This window comes from Anolis sagrei, chromosome 2, assembly GCF_037176765.1.
Source record: "Anolis sagrei isolate rAnoSag1 chromosome 2, rAnoSag1.mat, whole genome shotgun sequence".
Taxonomy (NCBI): Eukaryota; Metazoa; Chordata; class Lepidosauria; order Squamata; family Dactyloidae; genus Anolis; species Anolis sagrei.
The window spans coordinates 83734576-83755607 of NC_090022.1; the positions used below are offsets into that span (position 1 = coordinate 83734576).

Here is a 21032-nt window from a genome sequence, read left to right on the forward strand (position 1 = left end):
ACCACCCTCCAGAGGTGGAGACGAAAGGGGAAGCCTTTACTTTTATTTGTGTATCTGTGTGTCACGGCTTCTAGGCATTGAATTATTGCCTTTGTGTTTGTATATGCTGGAATCCACCCTGAATCCCCTCAGAAAGATTGGGTGGAATATTATTATTATTATTATTATTATTATTATTATTATTATTTTAATGACACAAAAACATAGTGTGTCACAGCAAATAAGATATACATATGCTGGATTTGGTATCACAAAATCACAAGTTGGACACTTCCCAAGCATCTAGGATGTTGTTGTTCATTCGTTCAGTTGTCTCCGACTCTTCGTGACCTCATGGACCAGCCCACGCCAGAGCTCCCTGTCAGCCGTCACCACCCCCAGCTCCTTCAAGGTCAGTCCAGTCACTTCAAGGATGCCGTCCATCCATCTTGCCCTTGGTCGGCCCCTCTTCCTTTTGCCTTCCACTTTCCCCAGCATCTAGGATAGTGTGATGTATTTTTGGATGATGTGCACAGATTCAAGTAAGGTGTCCTTTTATAGCTGACAGATTGTGATTTGGTTAATGTTTATTGTTTCCAAATGCCAGCTGAGGTCTTTTGGCATGACACCCAGTGTGCCAATGACCACTGGGAACACCTGTACTGGTTTATGCCAGAGCCTTTGCAGTTTGATTTTGAGGTCTTGATAACGGCTGAGCTTTTCCTGTTGTTTTCCCTCAATTCGGCTGTCACCCGGTATGAAGACATCCATAATCCAAACTTTTTTCTTTGCCACAATGATGTCTGGTGTATTTTGTTCCAAAACATTGTCAGTACCACAGTATTTTTGCATGCTCATTTTCCACTACTTTTGCAGGTTTATGATCCCACTAATTCTTTACTGCTGGCAGGTGGTACTCATGACATAAGTTCCAGTGAATCATTGGGATCATAGAGTTGTGCCTTTGTTGTTGTTGTTGTTGTTGTTGTTGTTGTTATTATTATTATTATTATTATTATTATTATTATTATTAGCAACATTGGTTAAAATAGGAGGAAAAATCTCTTAATTACCTCTCCACTTCTCTGGAAATAAAATTACAACAGCAACAAAATAACTATTTTTGTCCTTTCATTGGGGTGCTCTGTCTAATGGGTAATCTATCAAAGGCAAAACTTTTAGTTATAAAAATATGACTAAATAAAAAATAATGTTACCCTTCTGAGGCAGATATGATCAAATATATATTTAAGTGGCTTCCTTGCCACTTGATACATAATATTAAAAAGTTATCATTTTAATGTCAACTGTTACATAAAAATGTTACAAACACAATTTCTTGTTTATGAATAATTAGTCTTACATCCTCGGAATATCAAATGATATTATCCCCCCCCCCCCCTTTAAAATGTTAGCAAGGAGACCACTTTAAAAAGAATACAGGGCTCTTGAATTTGGTATAGTTGTAGAGAACTAGAATTTCAGCAGGTGAATGTCCTCTTTATAAATGTGACCATCCTACATAATAGCATCAATTTGCTGTCTTGAGTATTGAGAACATTTTACAGCAATATACAAATCGTCTACATACTAACAAGGAAATTTTAGCTCCAGTGAGGGAATAGTTCTGTTGGGTTATGCTGGTATCTTCCAACAGGCAAATGATAACATTTGCCATTTTATTTGAAGACCTATAGTATACTTTATAAGTTATTTCTAATATACAAAGTGCTTCACCACCTCCACTTTCTCAAAGAAAAAATTAACGAGTCTTAGCAAGATGAAGCAGCCCAGACACTAAAGGGTAACTAACAAGCTAATCTTGTACTTCCTTTGTAAGTATTTTCATTACACATTCCTGCATGGCAAGGAAGTCTCTCCAACTCTATGATTCTATGAAGGAATGTGTTAGGTGAGATGTTGCTCTGAGCAAAGAGGTCCTTTCACTTTTTGGTCTGATTATATGACCTGAGTGAGTTACACAAGTAACTGAAATTAACAAATCCATCTGTCTGTTTTCTGGAGTGTTACCAAATAAGGTAAAAAAAAGGAATGACCCCAGGGAGAGATATACACACAGAAAGCAGTAGCCATTCACCTATGCTGAGGTTTTGCATCATTCCCAGCCAGATGAGAGCCTTTCCTGCTCTCAGCAAGTTAATTTTCTGGACTACAAAACAGAGAGTCCCTTCAGCCAAAATGATCATGCTAATTGGAATCGTATGCCTCACTCCACATACACATAACATCTCTGAGCTCTACCTGCTCCCAGATATGTGATGCATGCATTGTGCTCCTGTATTGCAGTAGGTGGGGAAATCATTTATTTTGGTAATTAATGCTGCATCTTTCTCTCCTGGATTACTTCAGTGAGAATTAATTATACAAAATCTAAACTTGTACAAATCTTTGGGAAACTCTGAACATTAGCAGAAAGTGTTGTAATGCTGGTTGCTTGATTCCTGGTAATTAAGAGAAGATTGACCTCCAAATGTCATTGTAAGCCAACATCAGCATGTTTACTCAGAAAATATGCAAAAGCTATTATTGTTGCTACTAGACCATTTCTAATATATACAGGGTAATAAACAAAATGAGACATCTCCTCCAGGATTTCTCAGCCAAGCAGGGAATCCCATTAGAAAGCAAAAAAGAGGTATCCGCTTTGCATTTTTGTCCGATAACTAATGGCTAGAGGTATTGAATCACTTTAACTTTTAATGTAAAACCTAAAGATGTTGGCCAAAATATTGTACATGTGATTTCATGTAAGCTTCTGGGGGGAAAGCTGATACCACAAGAGAACACAAAGATCTTTTGCTGGAAGCATTGGAATGGGAGAGTTGTTTGCTAAACATGAGCCAAAGCAGAAGGAACATTTTTTACTGTTCCACATTCTAACACTATATGCCAAGGGAAAAAACCAGAATCTAGAATGTAAGCACCCATTAAAGTCTGATTTAAGTGAAATAATAGCTTATTTTTTGTTATGACCCAGTAAACTCAATTGATTTGATTCTGAATATATTAATGATTGCCAACTTACTTGTTTCCTGATAGCTCCTTTCCGGTTTGTAAAGCTATTAATGTATAATCATAATTGGGAGAGCTTTTTTTAAAAAAAATGGGTCAATGAATCTTCACCCTAACCAAATGTTTCAACAACGCCATTTGTTTTGAAATATATTTTATCTACTTTGTCTCCATAATCTGACAGTGTCCTTCAGTGCTGTTGAGGAAAATAATGTTGATGGAGAAGTATCATGTAGAGAGAGGGTTTTGCATCTCCTACCTATGAGTTATTTACCTCTCATCACTTGTGAACAGTGGAGACATTTTTTTTGTAAGAGAAATATTAAATGCAAATTTTATACAAAAGGGGAAAACTTCTGTAAGGATAATTATAGAAATATGAAGAACCAGAAAAGCTAGTGAGCTTTTATGGATTGTGGGGGTGAGAGCAAAAAGACCTATGCAAAAAGACACAAATCTGTCATCAACTCTCCAGGAGTTGCTCAAGATCGGTTTTTGCATTCAACTCTCACAATATCAGTCATGGTTCAGTCAGGAACCAGCAAAAGAACCAACACTGATGGAAGTCAATAGTTGAAAATGCTTAAACTGCAAAAGACAAAGAGTGGGTGGATACCGTAAAAGTACAATGCAGAGCAGAAGAGAAAACTGGCAAAAGAAGGCTCTTCATGGACAGTTCCTGGGGAAAAAATGAGAACAAAATTGACAAGGAAAAAACATGGATGTGGCTCACAAGTGGAACTTTGAAAAAGGAGATAGAAGCCCCAATTCTTGCAGCCCAAGAACAAGCCTTTAGAACAAATGCCATCAAAGCCAAAATTGAAAAGTCAACTACAGAATCCAAATGTAGACTCTGTAAGGAAGCAGATGAAACAATAGATCACATACTCAGTAGCTACTAGAAGATCGACAGACGGACTATAAACAGAGGCATAATACTGTTGCTCAGATGATCCACTGGAACTTGTGCCACAAATATCGTCTGTCTGCAACAAAAAACTGTTGGGATCACAAGCCTGAAAAAGTTACATAAAATGAACAAATCAAACTAATCTGGGCATTCCAAATTCAGACTAACAAGAGTTTTGGAGCACAATGCTCCTGATCTCAAGATCGTGGGGGGGGGGGGGGGGGGGAGTGTATGTCACTGATGTTGCAATCCAAGGCGACAGCAGAATTGGCAAGAAGCAACTGGAAAATATGAGGATTTAAAGACTGAACTGCAAAGATTCTGGCACAAGCTGGTAAATGTGGTCCCAGTGGTGGTCCCCTAGAACAATATAATATTTAAAATGAAGAACAATTTTAACTGACATAAACTTAACAGTATTGCAATGGAAGACCCCAGGGGTCATCCAGTCCAACCCCCTTCTGCCATGCAGGAAGAACACAATCGAAGCACCCCGACAGAGAACCAGCCACCCAGCCTCTATAATAATAATAATAACAACAGCAGCAGCAGCAACAACAACAATAATAGCAGTAATCCCAACAGCTATCCAGTCCAACTCCCTTCTACTGTGCAGAAAAAAACACAATCATAGAATCCTAGAGTTGGAAGTGGCCCCTGGATCCATCCAATCCAACTCGCTTCTGTCATGCAGGAAAAGTACAATCAAAGCACTCCCAGAGTGGCCCCTGACTGTTGGGAAAGAAAAAAGCTCTGGGCAATGAGGGGTAGAAGGGCAAAAGGCTCTGGGAGGGAGACAAAGACAGGAGAGGGAGAAAGGCTTGAGCAAACAGGTGGTGGGGGGTGGGGGAAAATTATGGTGCGGGACAAATAAATCACCTTGGCAGGGTATATCCAACCCATAGGTTATAGTTTGAGAACCTCTAGTGTAGTGGTTTAGCCCTTGTACTATGAAACTGAGAACCAGAGTTTGAATCCCTACTCAACCAAGAAAACCCGCTCAGTGACCTTGAATAAGTCATAGCTCTTTCTGTCCCAGAGGAAGACAAGTCAAAATCCCTTCTGAAATACAAAATGTTTCCAAGGAATCCCCATCATAGGTTCCCCTTCAGGAAACTATCATGGGGATTAAGGAAAAACACATAGCTTGTAACATATACATAGAATGTGGCCATTTGCTTGTAACAAATCTTATTTGTATTTCCATTCCTAATATTTCTTTGGGACCCCTTCTATATTACCTTATAATGCAGTTTGAAACTACATTGTCTGGTCAGTGTAAGCTCATAAAGTTCAGTTCCATGCAGTTTCAAACTGCATTATATGACAGTGTAGACAGGGCCTAAGAACAGGTAATGTACCTTAAAGTACCAACTTATTTATGAAGTTACTGGACCACAAGACATTACCTTTACTGAATCTTGCTTTCTTTCTCTTTCTCTCCCCCCGCCCCCCAAATCTCTATGTCATTGTTTTTGTTTCCTAGGTGTTTTCTTCTATTTGAGTTCTGCTGTGAATCCCATCATCTACAATTTACTGTCCAGGCGTTTTAGGATTGCTTTCCTGAGCGTCATCTCTCCTCAGTGCAAACACTGGCATCTCAGACATACAACCAGCCACCTCCCATCCCAGAGGAGCATTTTTATGTTGGGAGAGCGCAAGTCCATAAGATCTGGTGAAGATAGGAGCTCCCCATATATGCAAAGGTCATCTGTCTGTAGTTCCCACCTGTCTAGTGGCATTTGACTATTTTGCCCTGGACATTCCTGAATCCATTACAGATTTAGGCATGGTTGAGGACATTTAAATCAATAGCCTTAACCATAGCTAAATCTGTATAGTGTTAATGTCCTCCCATCTGGATAGAAACTATTTATCCATGAGCATCTCCCACCTAGGAGAATACTTCAGTGAACCAAGCCATTGTGATCCTTATGGATTCAGACTCATTTCATGACAGACTATGCTTAAAACCTGAGAAAGACCCACGTGATCGGATTATCTAAATGTTTCCTACAGTTGTCCAAAAGATGCTTATAAGCTTTCTGTGCAATTTGCAGAATATCTAAGGGGCACCTGTGTTTAATGCCAAAAGATAAAGTGCATATGACAGATGTTGAGGGAAGAAGCAACCTGGATCTGGAGAAGCATCTTTGGCGATTTTGAATTAACACACTGAGTCTGGAAATTGCTTGCAGACATTTTCCATCCCGGCATGTAAGCTAGATGTATGAAATATCTTCAAAATCCCAGAGTTCTTTTATGCAATGAACACAGAGTTTTGGGATGAATGAAATGAAACCATTTCTAAGATAAATCTTTCTCCCTAGAATCATAATCCTGAAGGCACTGACATCAGCAAGAATGCTTCACATGGACAGAATGAAGAATTTTTCATTTTAACTGTAATGCCAATAAACATTTTTATTTTTCTGGGGCATGTGGTGAGATATGAAAACTGGCTCTCTGACTCCATCACATCTCCCCTCTGGCAACACAGAAAAGCTCGAACAATCAAAAGGTTAGTTATCATGTGGCCTGAGGGCATAATGCAAGGCTACAATATCTCACAGTAGAGACAATACTAATTTGTAGGTGTTTTCAATATGAAGGTAGATGTGCTTTGAGTGCAAAGTAATACAAAATCAGGCCTTGTATTTCCAACATGTTCTTGAACTCTTCTGAGGAATTCTGAGGATAGAATGAGAAGTAGACTTTCTGTAGAGTTGTTTGTGAAACACACTGTAAATGTGTCCTAATTTGAACATCTGTTAAACTAAAGATCTAACAACTTGCTTTTATTATTATTATTATAACTTTATTTGTACCCCGCTAGCATCTCCCAAGGGACTCGATGCGGCTTACAACAGGCCGAAGCCACAGAACAACAATACAACAAAACAGTACAAAGCAAATTAAAATAGTTAAGCAAATAAACAAAACAGTAACAATACATCAGACAATTATTAAAACTGGGCCGGCCAGAGTAGTGGGTACAGGATTAAAAGTGCTGATATTGCGGGAGGAATATAGGGTTATGACATAAGTGCAGTGTGCGGTGTGCAGTGATCGTGGGACTTGGTGTTGAGGTTCCATTAGCTTTAATAAGCAAAGAGTGTGTAAATTGTTGTGCATACAATGCATTACAATGATCGTAACTTCCTTGTCAACATTCAGTAATTCAATAACTGAAATTGATTCCTCATTTCAATGCCAATGTTTGGACTAGTTTCAAATCAAGTTTAATTTCATTAAATACATATTATATAGTTCCCATGGCAAAGAGGTTTTAGTTGGACAGAAATATTTCCTTTATTCTAATTTGCATATTTTTACAGCTGAATGAATTCTAGTTAATATTGATTTCTTAATAGGAGAGAAGCTCAAATTTCAGAGTATTAATTGTGGCACATCGCATCCAATCTTACAGCTCCATGCTAAGCATGTTTATTCAGAAGCAAGCCCCACCGGGTTCACAGTGGAATTTTCTTTGTATTTACTTTTGGATCTTCTGGTCTGGAAGATAGAATAAAGCATGCATGTATTCAATCCAATTGTTAGTCTCAATTAGAGTAAACCATTGAATGAATGGAAGTTTTATATAATTATCAATTCACTGAGTTTGTATTGATTGAATGTGTTCACTTAAATTTACTCTTTCCATTAGCTTTATTCCTAAAGAATCCATGCTCTTCTAAAAACAGCAATCATATTCCGTTGTTGCAAAATATTTGTCTCTTTATATCTCACCATTACATGGACAGATTGGACTGATGACATTGCCAGGAGTTGACTATTTATAGAACATCAAAAGAATAACCATTTTACTGTAAAAGAATCATCTACATTTTGGTATCATTCATTCAGAAGTAAGATCACCATGAAAAGAAAAAAAACCCACTAAAGCATTTTATATCAAATTGTTAAATATGTTTTCCCCATCTCTAAATGTAGTAGGTGATCTCCCAACAATAGCCTAAAATGTTGGTACATATACTTGCACTGCAAATTAAACAGTTCTGTAGCAGTTAAATAGTCATGATTTCCTCCAAACAATCACAAGCATAATTTGTAATGAATCATAGAATCAAAGTGTTGGAAGAGACCATTATAACATGGAGGGTGGGAGGGACAGTGATTACCATATCATTTCCCTAAATTGCCTGAATCCAGGAAACAAAGGATTGGAGTGGGAACAGTTGTAGCCAGGTTCATTCTAGACTGGCCCAACTGTTCAAAGACAGGGGACATCCTGAATTCTGAGCCACAGTTTGGACTATCTCCCAATTTTGGTTAACATTAAAACAGCCTTGCCACATCTTACCCCAGATCAGTTCTGTTATGGCCCCATACCAGCCCAAGTGGTCAGTGTTGGAAAAAGGAAACTTGAACTAACTTTTTTTTTTACCCCCGTGGATCATATTGGTGCAAAGGGATGAATACCTTCCATGGATTTTAGAACTGGTATTAGTTCTAAAATGAAGACCTAACAATTTAGCATTTTGTGAATGAATTGTTAGGATAAGATGCAGGGATTATCCTGTGCCAGAAAGCCCCATCCTGGAGTCTTATCAGATAGGCACTATTACTGACAATCAACTATTTCTGAGATGTGATGTAGTCCCCTCAATTTACCCTGGATAAATTTTCTCGCTTTCATTAACAAAGGTAGCTTTGCCATGATGCAGAAGGAGGCAATCTTCAGCAGCAGTCTATCTGTTTATCTCAGATTATTTGTCAGTGTAGACTCCTACAACCCAGTTCAAAGCAGACAATCTGGGATCAGATCCTGAGATATAGGGGCAGTGTGGAAGGGGCCCATAGCAGCTCCTTTTCAGCTCATCTTGAACTCTCTTCTGTTTTGGAAGCTGTGTATCAACTAGTTTAGCTGGAAATGGACCTCTTTCCTTCAGGCTTGTTGAAGGTCTATGTTGTATAGCCAGTGCTGAAGCAAAATCCATTTGGTAGTCTATTTTGCTTCTATATGTGAAGGAATTCACTGTTTGTTTTGCCACTGAGAGGAACATTTCTTGAGCTGTGCTTGACTAATGACAACTGATTCCCAACCTGATCTCCTGAAAAGGTCTTTCCAGCAAAGAAGCACACAAAATCTGAGGACACTGTTCATCTTAAACTGAGAGTATATGTTTTTAATTTCCATGAACTTACCTGAAACAGAATAACCAGGGGGGCAACTCTTCTTCATACCAAAGTTAAACTGCACAAAGTGAACACTATCAGAATTTCATGTTTGTAGAGGGATCTTGTATTACCTTTGAGTCTAACTAAAGCCCATTCCATGCTGTGATATAAAATCCAGGTTATCTGCTTTGAACTAGATTATTTGGCAGTGTAGACTCAGACCCCTTCTACATTGCCATATAAAATCCAGATTATCTGCTTTGAATTGGATTATATGGCAGTGTAGACTCATATAATCCAGTTCAAAGCAGATAATGTGGATTATCTGATTTGATAATCTGTATTACATAACAGTGTAGAGTAATAATGAGTCGCCTGAGGGCTGAGAAAAGCGGTATATAAATAAAGTAAATAAATAAAATAAATAATAATAACTTTATTCTTATACCCAGCCACTATCTCCCCGAAGGGATTCGAGGTAGCTTACATATGGGACAAAATATCCACAGGACAAAAAAAAAACAATTCATAAAATAAAATACATTAAAATAGGACCACCATAATTTACAACAACCAACATGAAACACAATAAACATAACAGAATAAAACAGATTGCATAGGAACCCCATCCAACCACATTCAACAAAACCAATGATTGGATTTCTAAGATGGGCGTGAGCTGGACAAAGGCTGGGCAAGGGATAGTGCAAATAGTATACCATAAGGCCGGGGAAGAGGGTGAAGTGCAAAACAGAGTACTATCTAGTGACCTAGGGGCTGGTCATATATAACTAGGGACTAATCATTCTTGAATGAAAGGTGGAACATTCAGGTTTTCTATCCCTATGAAAAGTGGACATTGTGAGGGCTTGCCTAATCTCCCTAGGGAGGGTGTTCAAAACTTGAAGGGCCACCACTGAGAAGGCCCTCTCCTCATCCCCACCAGCCATGCTTGTGATGGCGGTGGAGGTGAGAGGAGGGCCTCCTCAGCAGATCTTAGAGTCTGTGCCAGTTCATAGGGGAAGATGTGATCATGAAGATAGGTGGGGCACGAACCGTTTAGGGCTTCGTAGGTTGTAACCCATACCTTGAATTGGGGCCAGAAACCTATCAGCAAGCAATGGAGCCGGTTTAATGGGGGTGTCATGTGCTCCGTATCATTAGCTCCAGTTAGAAGCCTGGCTGCCAACCTTTGTACCAGTTGCAGTTTCTGGGCTGTCTTCAAAGGCAGCCCCATGTAGAGTGCATTGCAATAATTCAATCTGGATGTAACTGAGGCATGGACCACCATGGACAAATCAGGCTTCTCAAGGTCCGGTTGCAGCTTCTCAAGGTACAGTTGATACACATGCCTTAACTGTGTGAAGGCCCTCCCGGCTGCCGCCAACACCTGGGCATCAAGTGTCAATGCTGAATCCAGACTGTGAACCTGTGTCCTCAGGACAAGTGTAACCCTGTCAAGCCTTACTGGTGCATTATTTAAACTGTTATGTTTATTCATATCATGATCTGATCACCATACTCAATATATCCCATATATATATCCCATATGCATGAGGGTATTGGGGTAATGATACAAAAGGTTTGCTAGGCTAGACCCTCTTTCACTCAGACTCAGCCCCCCCCCCCGAAACTCACCCCACCCCGAAATCCCCCCTGAAAAAATTCAGCCCCCCCCCCCCAAAAGCAAAATCCTGGCTACGGGCCTGTTTAGTGGAGACCCCCTTTCCCCATAAAAACACTTTTAGGAGTGAATTTCCTTTCTAAGGGGTAGATTTCTCTTACTTCCAGTTGTCCCACCCGGGTTTTTAACTATGAGTCGTTTGTAAGACAGATTTTTGTAACTTGGGGACTAACTGTACACATTGCACTTATACATTTCACAAAGGGAATCAAACAGAAATTATTAATCTTCCTGAAAAGATGTAATTACCACAGGTGAGAAACATCTGAACACTGAGATTTAAAAATGGCTAACTCACTTAAGCATTATTCTGTAGTTATAAGAGAAGGGATGGCAGGAAGCTTCTTTATTTAAAACCAAGCTAGTTCCATGGTCTCCTCCAGTTAAGCTGAAATACACCCCAGTTCTAATGATAAGGTTTTTTTTAAATCTATGTATTTATACCCCACTTTTCTCCCAGCACAGGAGTCAAGGAAACCTTTTTTATCATGTCAAACAAGAACACTCTCTACAATTTACTTCAGAATGAGCAAGGATTCTGTTTAGTGAGATATTTATGGTGCCCATCAAGTGCAGTTAAATCCTTTACTACCCCCAAGTGGACAAATAATAAATGGTCATTGCCATGATTCTTTTTTAATCCTATTTAATATCTCCTTTTAGTAGATATTAAATTATGGTTTTATTTTTTATTTTTCTTTCCTTGCTTTTTGGGGGGGGGGGGGGGGGAAACGGAACAGCCTTGTGTGTAAATCTGTGATCCCTGTGTGGATATCCTTTGTCTGAACATAAATGGTTAGTATACATGCTGCTAAGTAAAGTCAATGTTAAGGCTAAAATATTCCTAAAATTACTCATGGTCTATTTCCTTTTTCTTACTGGAGGTGACGATATTAAATAACTCAAAAATGGATCATCCCATTCCAATGAATCAAATAAATTCAGTTCACCAGTGTAGACCACTCTCTAATTTTCTTTTTTCTACAGTGAGAACAATGATGCTCCTTCCTCCTCAGGAGCTGATAAAGGGCTGTTACCCTAAGGCCCATCTACACTTACCTCTTAATGCAGTTCAAAGCTATCTTCAAACTGTGGTGGCTAGACAACAAACTCCCACAAAATTACACAAAATAAACCCCTTAATGTGCATCTTATCCTCTGTGGTTTGTGTAATCATCATCCAGGTCTCAAACTAGTTCCATTATTTTCAATGTAATCACATCTACAGCGAAACCACTTTCTTCAATACCAGTTTGAAACTACACTAAACTGTCAGTGTAGATGGGACTAAAGTGACAAACACTTTATGACAAATATTGCCATAGTTTTGTTAGGGGCATATAAAAGCAGAAAACAGAAAGAAAAATGTAGTCATATGCATACGTCAAATGTCACTAAATAGAAGCCATACTGTTTTAAATGTATTTGGGTTAGAAAATCTAAACGGAAGCTGTAGTGTTAAAAGTACTATCTGTATTTCTCTTTTATCTCACAAGACCTCTTGCTAGTGTGTGGTTTGTTCATAAAATTACAAATTTAGAAAGGAGACTAAAATCCACCAAGTGTTTTGCCTTTACTGTAAGTAGACACACTGGATTCTGATTTATAATGAGTCAGGGTGGATCCAGACAGCCCTTTATTCCAAAAGCATCCACATTAAAAAAAATAGATGCTTTGGGAGAACTATCCACACCCACCCAGAAAGTGCGTGCTTACTGGGGTGGGTTGTCCACACGTTCTCTCAGAACTAGCCTGAGAGAACGTGTTCAGGCCCTACCTCCTGCCCTCAAGCCCCCAGACCATTTAGAAAAGTAAAAAAAGTTTACCCCTACAAAAGATGTACCAGGAGGGGGAAGCAATTTTCCTCCCCCCCCCCCCCTCCTGGCACGTCATTTGTACACACCAGGAGGGCTGCTCTGGGGGGAAACTGCAACACTAGTAAGCTTTTTTTTACTTTTCTAAAGTGTCTGGGGATTTGGGGAGGGGGTGGATATTCTCACAGTTTACCGGGCTTATTTAGCCAGACACCAGAAATAGTGTTTTCCTGGTTTGTAGCGAATTAATTTGGGACTGTCCAGAACACTGTCTGGACAGCCCCTCCTTTGTTGTGGGAGTTCCTGCAATAAAAGTCCTGTCTGGACGGGCCCTTCAATAACCCAGTTCAAAGCAGATATTGTGGTATTTTCTGCCTTGATATTCTGGGATATAGGGTTGTGTGGAAGCTAATGGCAAAATTGGCCATGGCCTTGGCATTAATTACATCCAAAGTTTTTCTCATCCAACAAAGGGAGGCTTGATAGAACTATTGCCTTGGTTTCAGAAATAGTGAATGGGGTTTAATATTATAAAGCAGCTTTCAAGGCATTAGCTAGGGTGCCTGTGTACGGTAAAAGAAGGAACTACTTTAAAGTAAGTTCTTTATTCTAGGTACACTTCTTCATTGACCTTTAATCAGGTCCATTGTTTGAGGGCTTTTTAAGTTTTTTTTTCAAAAAAGGTCTGTGCTGCCCATCACTATGTTTTGCTATGTTCAGAAGCATTTGGTCTACTGTTCTGAACTGAATCTTATTATTTCTTTGCACTGAGCTATGTGCAGTTTTACAGCCAGGAACTGCACAATCACTTAGGTAGCAGCTGGAGTCTGGGTTCCTCTTGAGAGCTTTAAACTGGGAGGCAAACGAGCTTTGGCATTGGTAGCTAAGTTACAATAAAGAAAATTAATTGTCCTTACAATTTCAGTGACTCATTTGCCAGTAAACTTATGTCAGTCACAGACCTTTTCAGAAGAGCCACAGCTGTTAATTAATAAAAGAGTAGGCGGCATCTTCATACTGCTATTGTTTACAATGGCAATCAAAAATATGTTTTTGTGTGGATGACTCTCCTACTGAAAGCAAATGTTGCCATTTACTCATTCCTCCAAATACTTCTATCATACAGCAAAGCTTGGACAAAGTGTAGCTCTTTCGATGTTGTTGGATTGCAATGATCATAACCATCATTTTTAATCATGAAAAAGTAGGGCTATTTGAAACTGAGGATTCATAACTACTGAAAAATCACAAGTGTTGTGTAGGTTATTCCATATATGTATATCTCAACGTAGTTTTTAAATGCAAGCAGTTCATACACTGAGTTATGAACATTGAGTCATATATTGAGTCATGAAAAATGGAATAAACAAGTCATGAAAAATCAAGAATTGATATGCAAGTGTCAGAACTACAGAGGAATTGCACATTCAGCCATCTTAGTATTTTAAAGTTTATTGTATTGTGGAAGGCTTTCATGGCCGGAATCACTGGGTTGTTGTAAGTTTTTTGGCTGTATGGCCATGTTCCAGAAGCATTCTCTCCCGACATTTCACCTCCATCTATGGCAGGCATCCTCAGAGGTTGTGAAGTCACAACCTTTGAGGATCCCTACCATAGATGCAAGTGAAACATCAGGAGAGAATGCTTCTGGAACAAGGCCATACAGCCCCAAAAACTTACAGCAACCTTAAAGTTTATAGTTTATTATGCAAAAATCATGGTAATAAAAAGGCAACGAGAAAAAGAAAAAGTGAAACCAAATTAATTAAATGAATAAATCTCAAAACAATAAACTGAACATCTACCCATTAAAAACCATCTATCTATCTATCTATCTATCTATCTATCTATCTATCTGAAAACTCTATTTGTATCCCGCCCCATATTATATTGTAGTGAGGGGCTCACCACAATATAATTATACAAATCATCTCAACAACAATACACATAATATATCCAATTTAAATTAAATCAACAGTTGATAACAAGGCAAACAATATACAAATAAAGCAGCATTTTAAAATTACATTAAACATCATTCAAAAAATCCCAGCTGCTGTTCAAGTGAAAAAGAAGAGTAAGATCCATTTTTAGATTTATCTCATATCTCCAAACGTTGAACTTTCAGAGGAAATAATACCAAAATATACAACATGCAAAGCTGATGTCTTTTGTAATATGTTTATTTATTTATTTATTTATTTATTTATTTATTTATTGGGAAATTTTTATATTGCCTTACTCTGAGGAGCCAAGGAGGTTTACATACAATATACAAATTGTGCCATTAAAACAATCCCATACATTCACATTGAACATACAATTGTCATTAAAAAGAGTAAAACCATATAAAATTCCCAGGAAGATAAAATATGATTATAAAGTGCAATTCCTAGGTTTCTATTATTATTAATTAAAAGCTATTCCACATAGAAAAGTTTTCAGTTTTTTTTTAAAGGACAAGAGGATGGGGCTATGAGTTTTTTTCATTCATTGAGTAACAGGGGGTGGGGGCTATGTTCAAGAGGGTGGGGGCTATGTTCAAAGGGTTATGAATTGTTTCATTCATTGAATAACAGGGGGTAGGTGTTGCTCTTTCCAATGCTGCAGAATAAGTCTTTTAACCATGGAAAAGGCATTGTATTCTAATTTCCAAGATTTGGTCAAACAATTCAAGAACAAATTGTGTCCCTGGAAGAAACGCATAAAAAGAGTCTATGTTTAAAGTGATGCATGAAAAAAAATATAGTGCCAGCTTTTATCAGACACATTCAGAGCTTGGCTAAATAAATGTTAAGATATACAAAGCAGAAGGTTTTATCTGAATAAGTCAGAGCTTTAAAACATATAGCCATCCTGAGACCCTCTGCAGAGGTTGAGATAGGACGGGATATAAAAGCCCTAAATAAATAAATAAATAAATAAGAAGACCAGAGCTGCAAACCATTTGGTAAAATAGTGATAATTAACTAATAATTTCAGTCTTCCTTAATGCTCAGAATCTGCTACATGCCACATTTTACAACTGATTGTACTGGCTTGAATTCTGTTGGAAAAATGCAAGTAAGTAACATATGGTTATGTGCACATATACCTTGTGTTCGACTCATTAGCACCTTGTGCACTATCCAAAATCTCCTAACCATCATCACCTCCACCCCACACTAGTCCTTTAGGTATTTACTAGATTAGAAGAGGGAGGCAACCACATAGTAGGCGTGTGATTCAATCTAGCAGCAGGTCTCCCACAGGAGGAAAATAAAATGATGCTGTCCATATATCCCTGACACTTTATCTCAGCAACCTGAAAGAGAAAAGGTTAAAGCTATATAGGTCTTTCTATCAGAGATATGCTCCTTTGCCACCTATACATACATAAGACATGGAAAGAAAATTCCCAATTAATTGTTTGCTGTATGAAAAAATGATTTTTCCAACATTTGCAGAATGCAGTGAGGAAGAGCAGCATCATAGTAAAGTTTTGTGCAGCTTTTGTCCATTTTGGACATATTTTGAAATGTGTCAGAAAATTATTTTGTGTGCAAAAACATGAATGGCTTGCACAAAATTGTGAGGTTTCATGTAAAAAAAACCCCAACTTTGTGCTAATAGTGTTATTTCTAGACACATAAGGGGATTTTTTTTTAGTGCAGAAGGTGTGTTTTACCACCATTTTGTGCACACCCACAGTCATATTAAATCTGTGCCGAGAATTTCCCCAAACACTTTGGGATGTGCAAATACTGTGTGAAACGTGGACAGAAATATTAGTTTTCTCTTGTAGAAGAGAGAAATAAACAACATTCACATATCTCCTGTGTAGTATGGGTAGATCACTATAACAGTCCAAAAACAGTTTCTTGAGTCCTAAGAATGATTTCCTTGATCTATCAGGCTGTGATGAGTGGGTCCACTTCTTACCAATTGTCTCTCTTCGTTATTTCCAACTCATTATCTTTCTCCAGACTGAACTTCAAATTAAGTTAATTACAGACAGATTTCACATCTATTCAAAACAGAAAGGGCACTTGTAAAGCACTATGCCTGTTGACAGAAAATGAGGGCCCTGACCTTATGCTAAATATCTTGGGCAGAAGCAGTGGCTGAGAGAGAGAGAGGTGGAGGGAGGAAAATAACTGTTTGCCTCAGCAACAGTTTGCAAAGAAAATGCCCTTTTGGTGGGGGATGTGTGACTTATTCTTCTGGATGTCCTAGAAACTCACGCATTCTTAAATAAAAATGTCATGTATTGTCAAAGGCTTTCATGGCTGGAATCACTGGGTTGTTGTAGGTTTTTTTGGGCTATATGGCCATGTTCTAGAGGCATTCTCTCTTAAGAGAGAATGCCTCTAGAACATGGCCATATAGCCCAAAAAAACCCCACAACAACCCAAAATATCATGTGTTTCATGTTTATAGTATAAGCTCTGACCCTTTTTATCTTCATCACTATAAATCATTATTCACCTATTCCATTAATAACATGAATATTCCATCATAGTTGTTTTTTCTTAACTGATCTACTCTTATGCATTGGTATTTCTACTTTAGGGTCTGGTCCAATCACTGTCAGACTTATTCTATGCCCAAGCAAGGATACACACACACATACACAATTGTGGTATGATTGCTGTTTCTTCTCCAAGGTCACAATTAACATCTTTCTTTATTACACTCCTTTGTAAAACTATAAGAGAGTGGGTTGTGTGGCAAGTCTTTTGAACACCTTCTGAAATTCCCTTTTCTCTCTTTGGCATTTTAGTATATAGCAGAAATAGTTATCTGCTCATGCAAATTTATAAGCATATTTTAACTCTTTTTAGGCAGTAGATATCTGGGAAAATAAATAGGAGGGGAAGCATCCTTAGCACCATCTAAAGCCCCAAGATTTCACTGTTAAAAACTAATAGTAAAAAAGTATCTGTTGTGATGCTGCAAAGAGCAGGTCCTGGGAAGCTTATTAAGGATACCTTAACATCAACCACAATTTCACAGGGTACAGCATTAAGGGTGCAACTCTAGACTGTAGAATTAATGCAGTTTGGCATGCCCCATAATTGCCATCGATCAATCGTGTGGAATCATGGCAATTGTAGTTTTACAAGGTGTTTAGTCCATTCTGTCAAATCAGACCATAATTCCCAGGATTCCACAGAACTGAGCATTGCTATGGACCTTCTACACAGGCCGTAAAATGTGGAAGAAACCGGGATTAAAGGAGGTAGTGGCTAAATGTCATTTAAGGAAAATGTGCACTGATTCAAATTAACAGCTGAAAACCATGTGTTTAAAACGTGTACTGAAAACCTGATTCCAGATGAAAAAAGTGCATATTCACATGACTTCATATCCCTGCAGTCAAGAAAAACATGTGACTTCATTCCTATATGCTGGTGTGGACTGCTCCAGTGCATGTTCACATTTTAACATCCTGAAAGTGCTGATCAGGTCTGTAAACATATGGAGCCATGGACACACAGGTGGCTAAATAGAAGCACCAATGGAAATCAATTATAATGAGAACTCTCTGCAGCCATTCTTTGTTCTGATGTCTTTATTCTGGGGGTTTAATATGGCAAAAGGGTTTTTTTTTTATGTCAGGGGTGCCTTGAGAAACTGCAAGTCACTTCTGGTGTGAGAGAATTGGCCGTCTGCAAGGACGTTGCTCAGGGGACACCCGGATGTTTTTGATGTTTTACCATCCTTGTGGAAGGCTTCTCTCATGTCCCCACATGGGGAGCTGGAGTTGACAGAGAGAGCTCATCCATGCTCTCCCTGGATTCGAACCTCCAACCTGTTGGTCTTCAATCCTGCTAGCACGAGGGTTTAACCCATTGCGCCACTGGGACTCCTTGGCAAAAGGGTATTTTGAGGACTTTAAGAAAAGTGTGGGACAAGGTAATGAGGGGCTCACAGGTCTCGTTGGAGAGTTGATTTGACCCTCTATCCTCCATAGTAGCCAACCCCTGATTTAAAAACATAGATTACAGAATGAAAACAAAAGACCATATATAAAACAATGTGTTCTCAAGCTCCTCCTGGAATAAAAAGGAACATTCCAGATATTTTTCAAAGCAGCCCTCTCACCTTGGGAATCCTTCCCTTTGCCCTGAGTATTGCAGAAGAGCAGCTGGCACTAAGATCTGGCAACCCTAACTCTCAGCCTACTTCAACATCCTGATGTATCTGCCACTTAGTTGAGGACTTAAACCATTATTTTCTAGGGTTGGAAATTATATGGAGAGGTCCTTTTCAAAATGCCCTAAATACAAATGAAAGAAATGTGGGATAGTGGTAGTAGTAGCATTACTTGCCTACTCAACAATTTATTCTAACCTGATACACTGATTGTTGTTGAAGGGGATTCCCAGCACTCATGCTGTAGCTATAAATGTCAGTACAGGATTTTCACCACTGGAGGTCACACTTGTACTGTGTAAAAGGTTTTCCTGGTTCATTTGCAAGTTCCTATGCTCATCCCGCTTTTCTTTGATATGATTTCTCTTACACAATCTTTTCCATTAATAGCTTATCAATGAGAGTTAAATAAACAGTATTTATAGTTCTTGGCCTGTATGCAAGCTCAATGGGTTTATGAATCCCCACGAAGTTGGTTTGGGAATGACCCATATGACAAAAACACGTGCACAACTTAATTCCTGTATTTGATATTGTTTGGACTACAAATACTTTTCTGTTGTTTTTATTGTTGTTGTTGTTTTATTTCTGGCACACCTATCTTCAAGGCTAAAGGTCTTGATTTCTTTCAAAATTGAATCACAAAGGTAGGAAGTAACCAGAAACTCATCAATCAAAATCTATGTTCTTAAGCAGGAAGTTGCCAAATACTAAAGAATACGTTAAGGCTGGCCTTATAATTAGGCAGACTGAAATGGTGAGTGTGAAACAATAACAACCTAGGGGGTACTTTGATTGTGTTTTTCATGCATGGCAAGGGGCTGAATTGGATGGCCCACGTGGTCTCTTCCAACTCTATGGTTCTGGGTATTGAAGTAGAGGTCTGTGAATCATGGATTTTTTCCCAGTAGCCTTTAATCTATATTATTAGTTTTAGGTAGGCTGAAGGATGGTGAACCAACACAATTGCTGAAAAAAGACCCACCAAATACATGGGATGAGAAGGAGTGCCAACTTGTTTATGACCTTATGCAATAAAATGCCTTGTTCTGCTCCTGTGATAGATTCATAACCACAACTTGCCATAGTCAGAGATTAGAAATGAGCTGTATCAATGATATCCACACAACTTTTCCTTTTCAAATTTGCTAACAGTAGAAAAATAATAATAATATCATAATAACTTTATTTTTATACCCTGCCACCATCTCCTCGAAGGGACTCAGGGTAGTTTACAAGGGGACAAGCCAGAAAATACAGATTAAAACACACTCAATAAAATAAAAAGAAACAGAATAAAATCAACATCAGAAAAACATTACATCAAGTATACATTTTAAAAACATATAATGGCTGAAATAGTAAGTGCTGAGTGCGGAAGGATCAGGAAATGTGCCATTGTTCCTAGATAGTGCCCAGGGAAAGTACAAAACGTGTTTCAATTCAGTTCGGATCACAGCTGGGAGGGTACTGTTCTTAGGCATTTACAGTAACAGGATTGCAGGTGGGGGGGGGGGCAACGAAAGTGCAAAAGACTATGGTGAGGTAGATCCCGTTCTCTGGTGACTGCTTAATCAAATACCCAGTGGAACAAATAGACAAATAGCAAGGGGTTTCTTTATTTAAAACTGGCATTATTTGAACCAAACCTGCCCAGTGTATACCAACAGAAGAAAATGAACTGGTGAAGGGAGCAGAGAGAAGAGGGGGCTCACTGGGAAGGGAGGGAGAAGAGAAGGGGGGTTCCTCCTCTTCCCTTCCTACCTCCCTTGTTGCCCCATCAGTTCAGCCAATGTCATTGCAGGTGATGGCCATCAGGTAGGACCTGTATCATGCTAGAGACCACGATGATGCAGAGGGCAGGAGGCCACAGTTAGAGTGGTTGTCCCATGGTGCCAAACTATGTTCAGCAATGCTGGGTGGTTGGGACTCTCTCCCACCTCTGGTGCAGGTGTCCCTGTGTGACACATACATGCTTCTTACTGTTCATTGATGGGAAGGTGATCACCAACTGGGCAGCCCTCCTTTGTCCAATCTAGTGGCAGTCTCGTAAAGTGGACTGGTTGTTAAAGTGAGTTGTTATTATTTCTATATTTATTTATTTACCACACTTCTACCCCTCCCTTCTCAGCCCGAAGGCAACTCAGGGCAACATACAAACTGGCAACAATTGAATGCCACAACATACATACATCGATTAAACAGCTAAAAGTACATAATAAAATCCATATACAAATCATGATTACATAGGATTAGTAAATACAGAGCATTATGAATTGTTAACTGTAGGTTACAGATTCTTAAACAAGTGTCTACCTTCATTATTGTGATC

The 21032-nt window shown here is 38.7% G+C and overlaps 1 protein-coding gene across 1 annotated transcript in view; it reads left to right on the forward strand.

Annotated features, from left to right (window-relative positions):
* NMUR2 (neuromedin U receptor 2) overlaps positions 1–6676 on the forward strand; it is a 34162-nt gene extending 27486 nt beyond the window's left edge. Inside the window, exon 4 of the mRNA XM_060760992.2 lies at positions 5409–6676. Coding sequence (XP_060616975.2) covers positions 5409–5668 — 260 coding nt within the window. The 3' untranslated portion in view covers positions 5669–6676. The remainder of the gene's footprint in view (positions 1–5408) is intronic.
* Positions 6677–21032: the final 14356 nt, after the last annotated feature.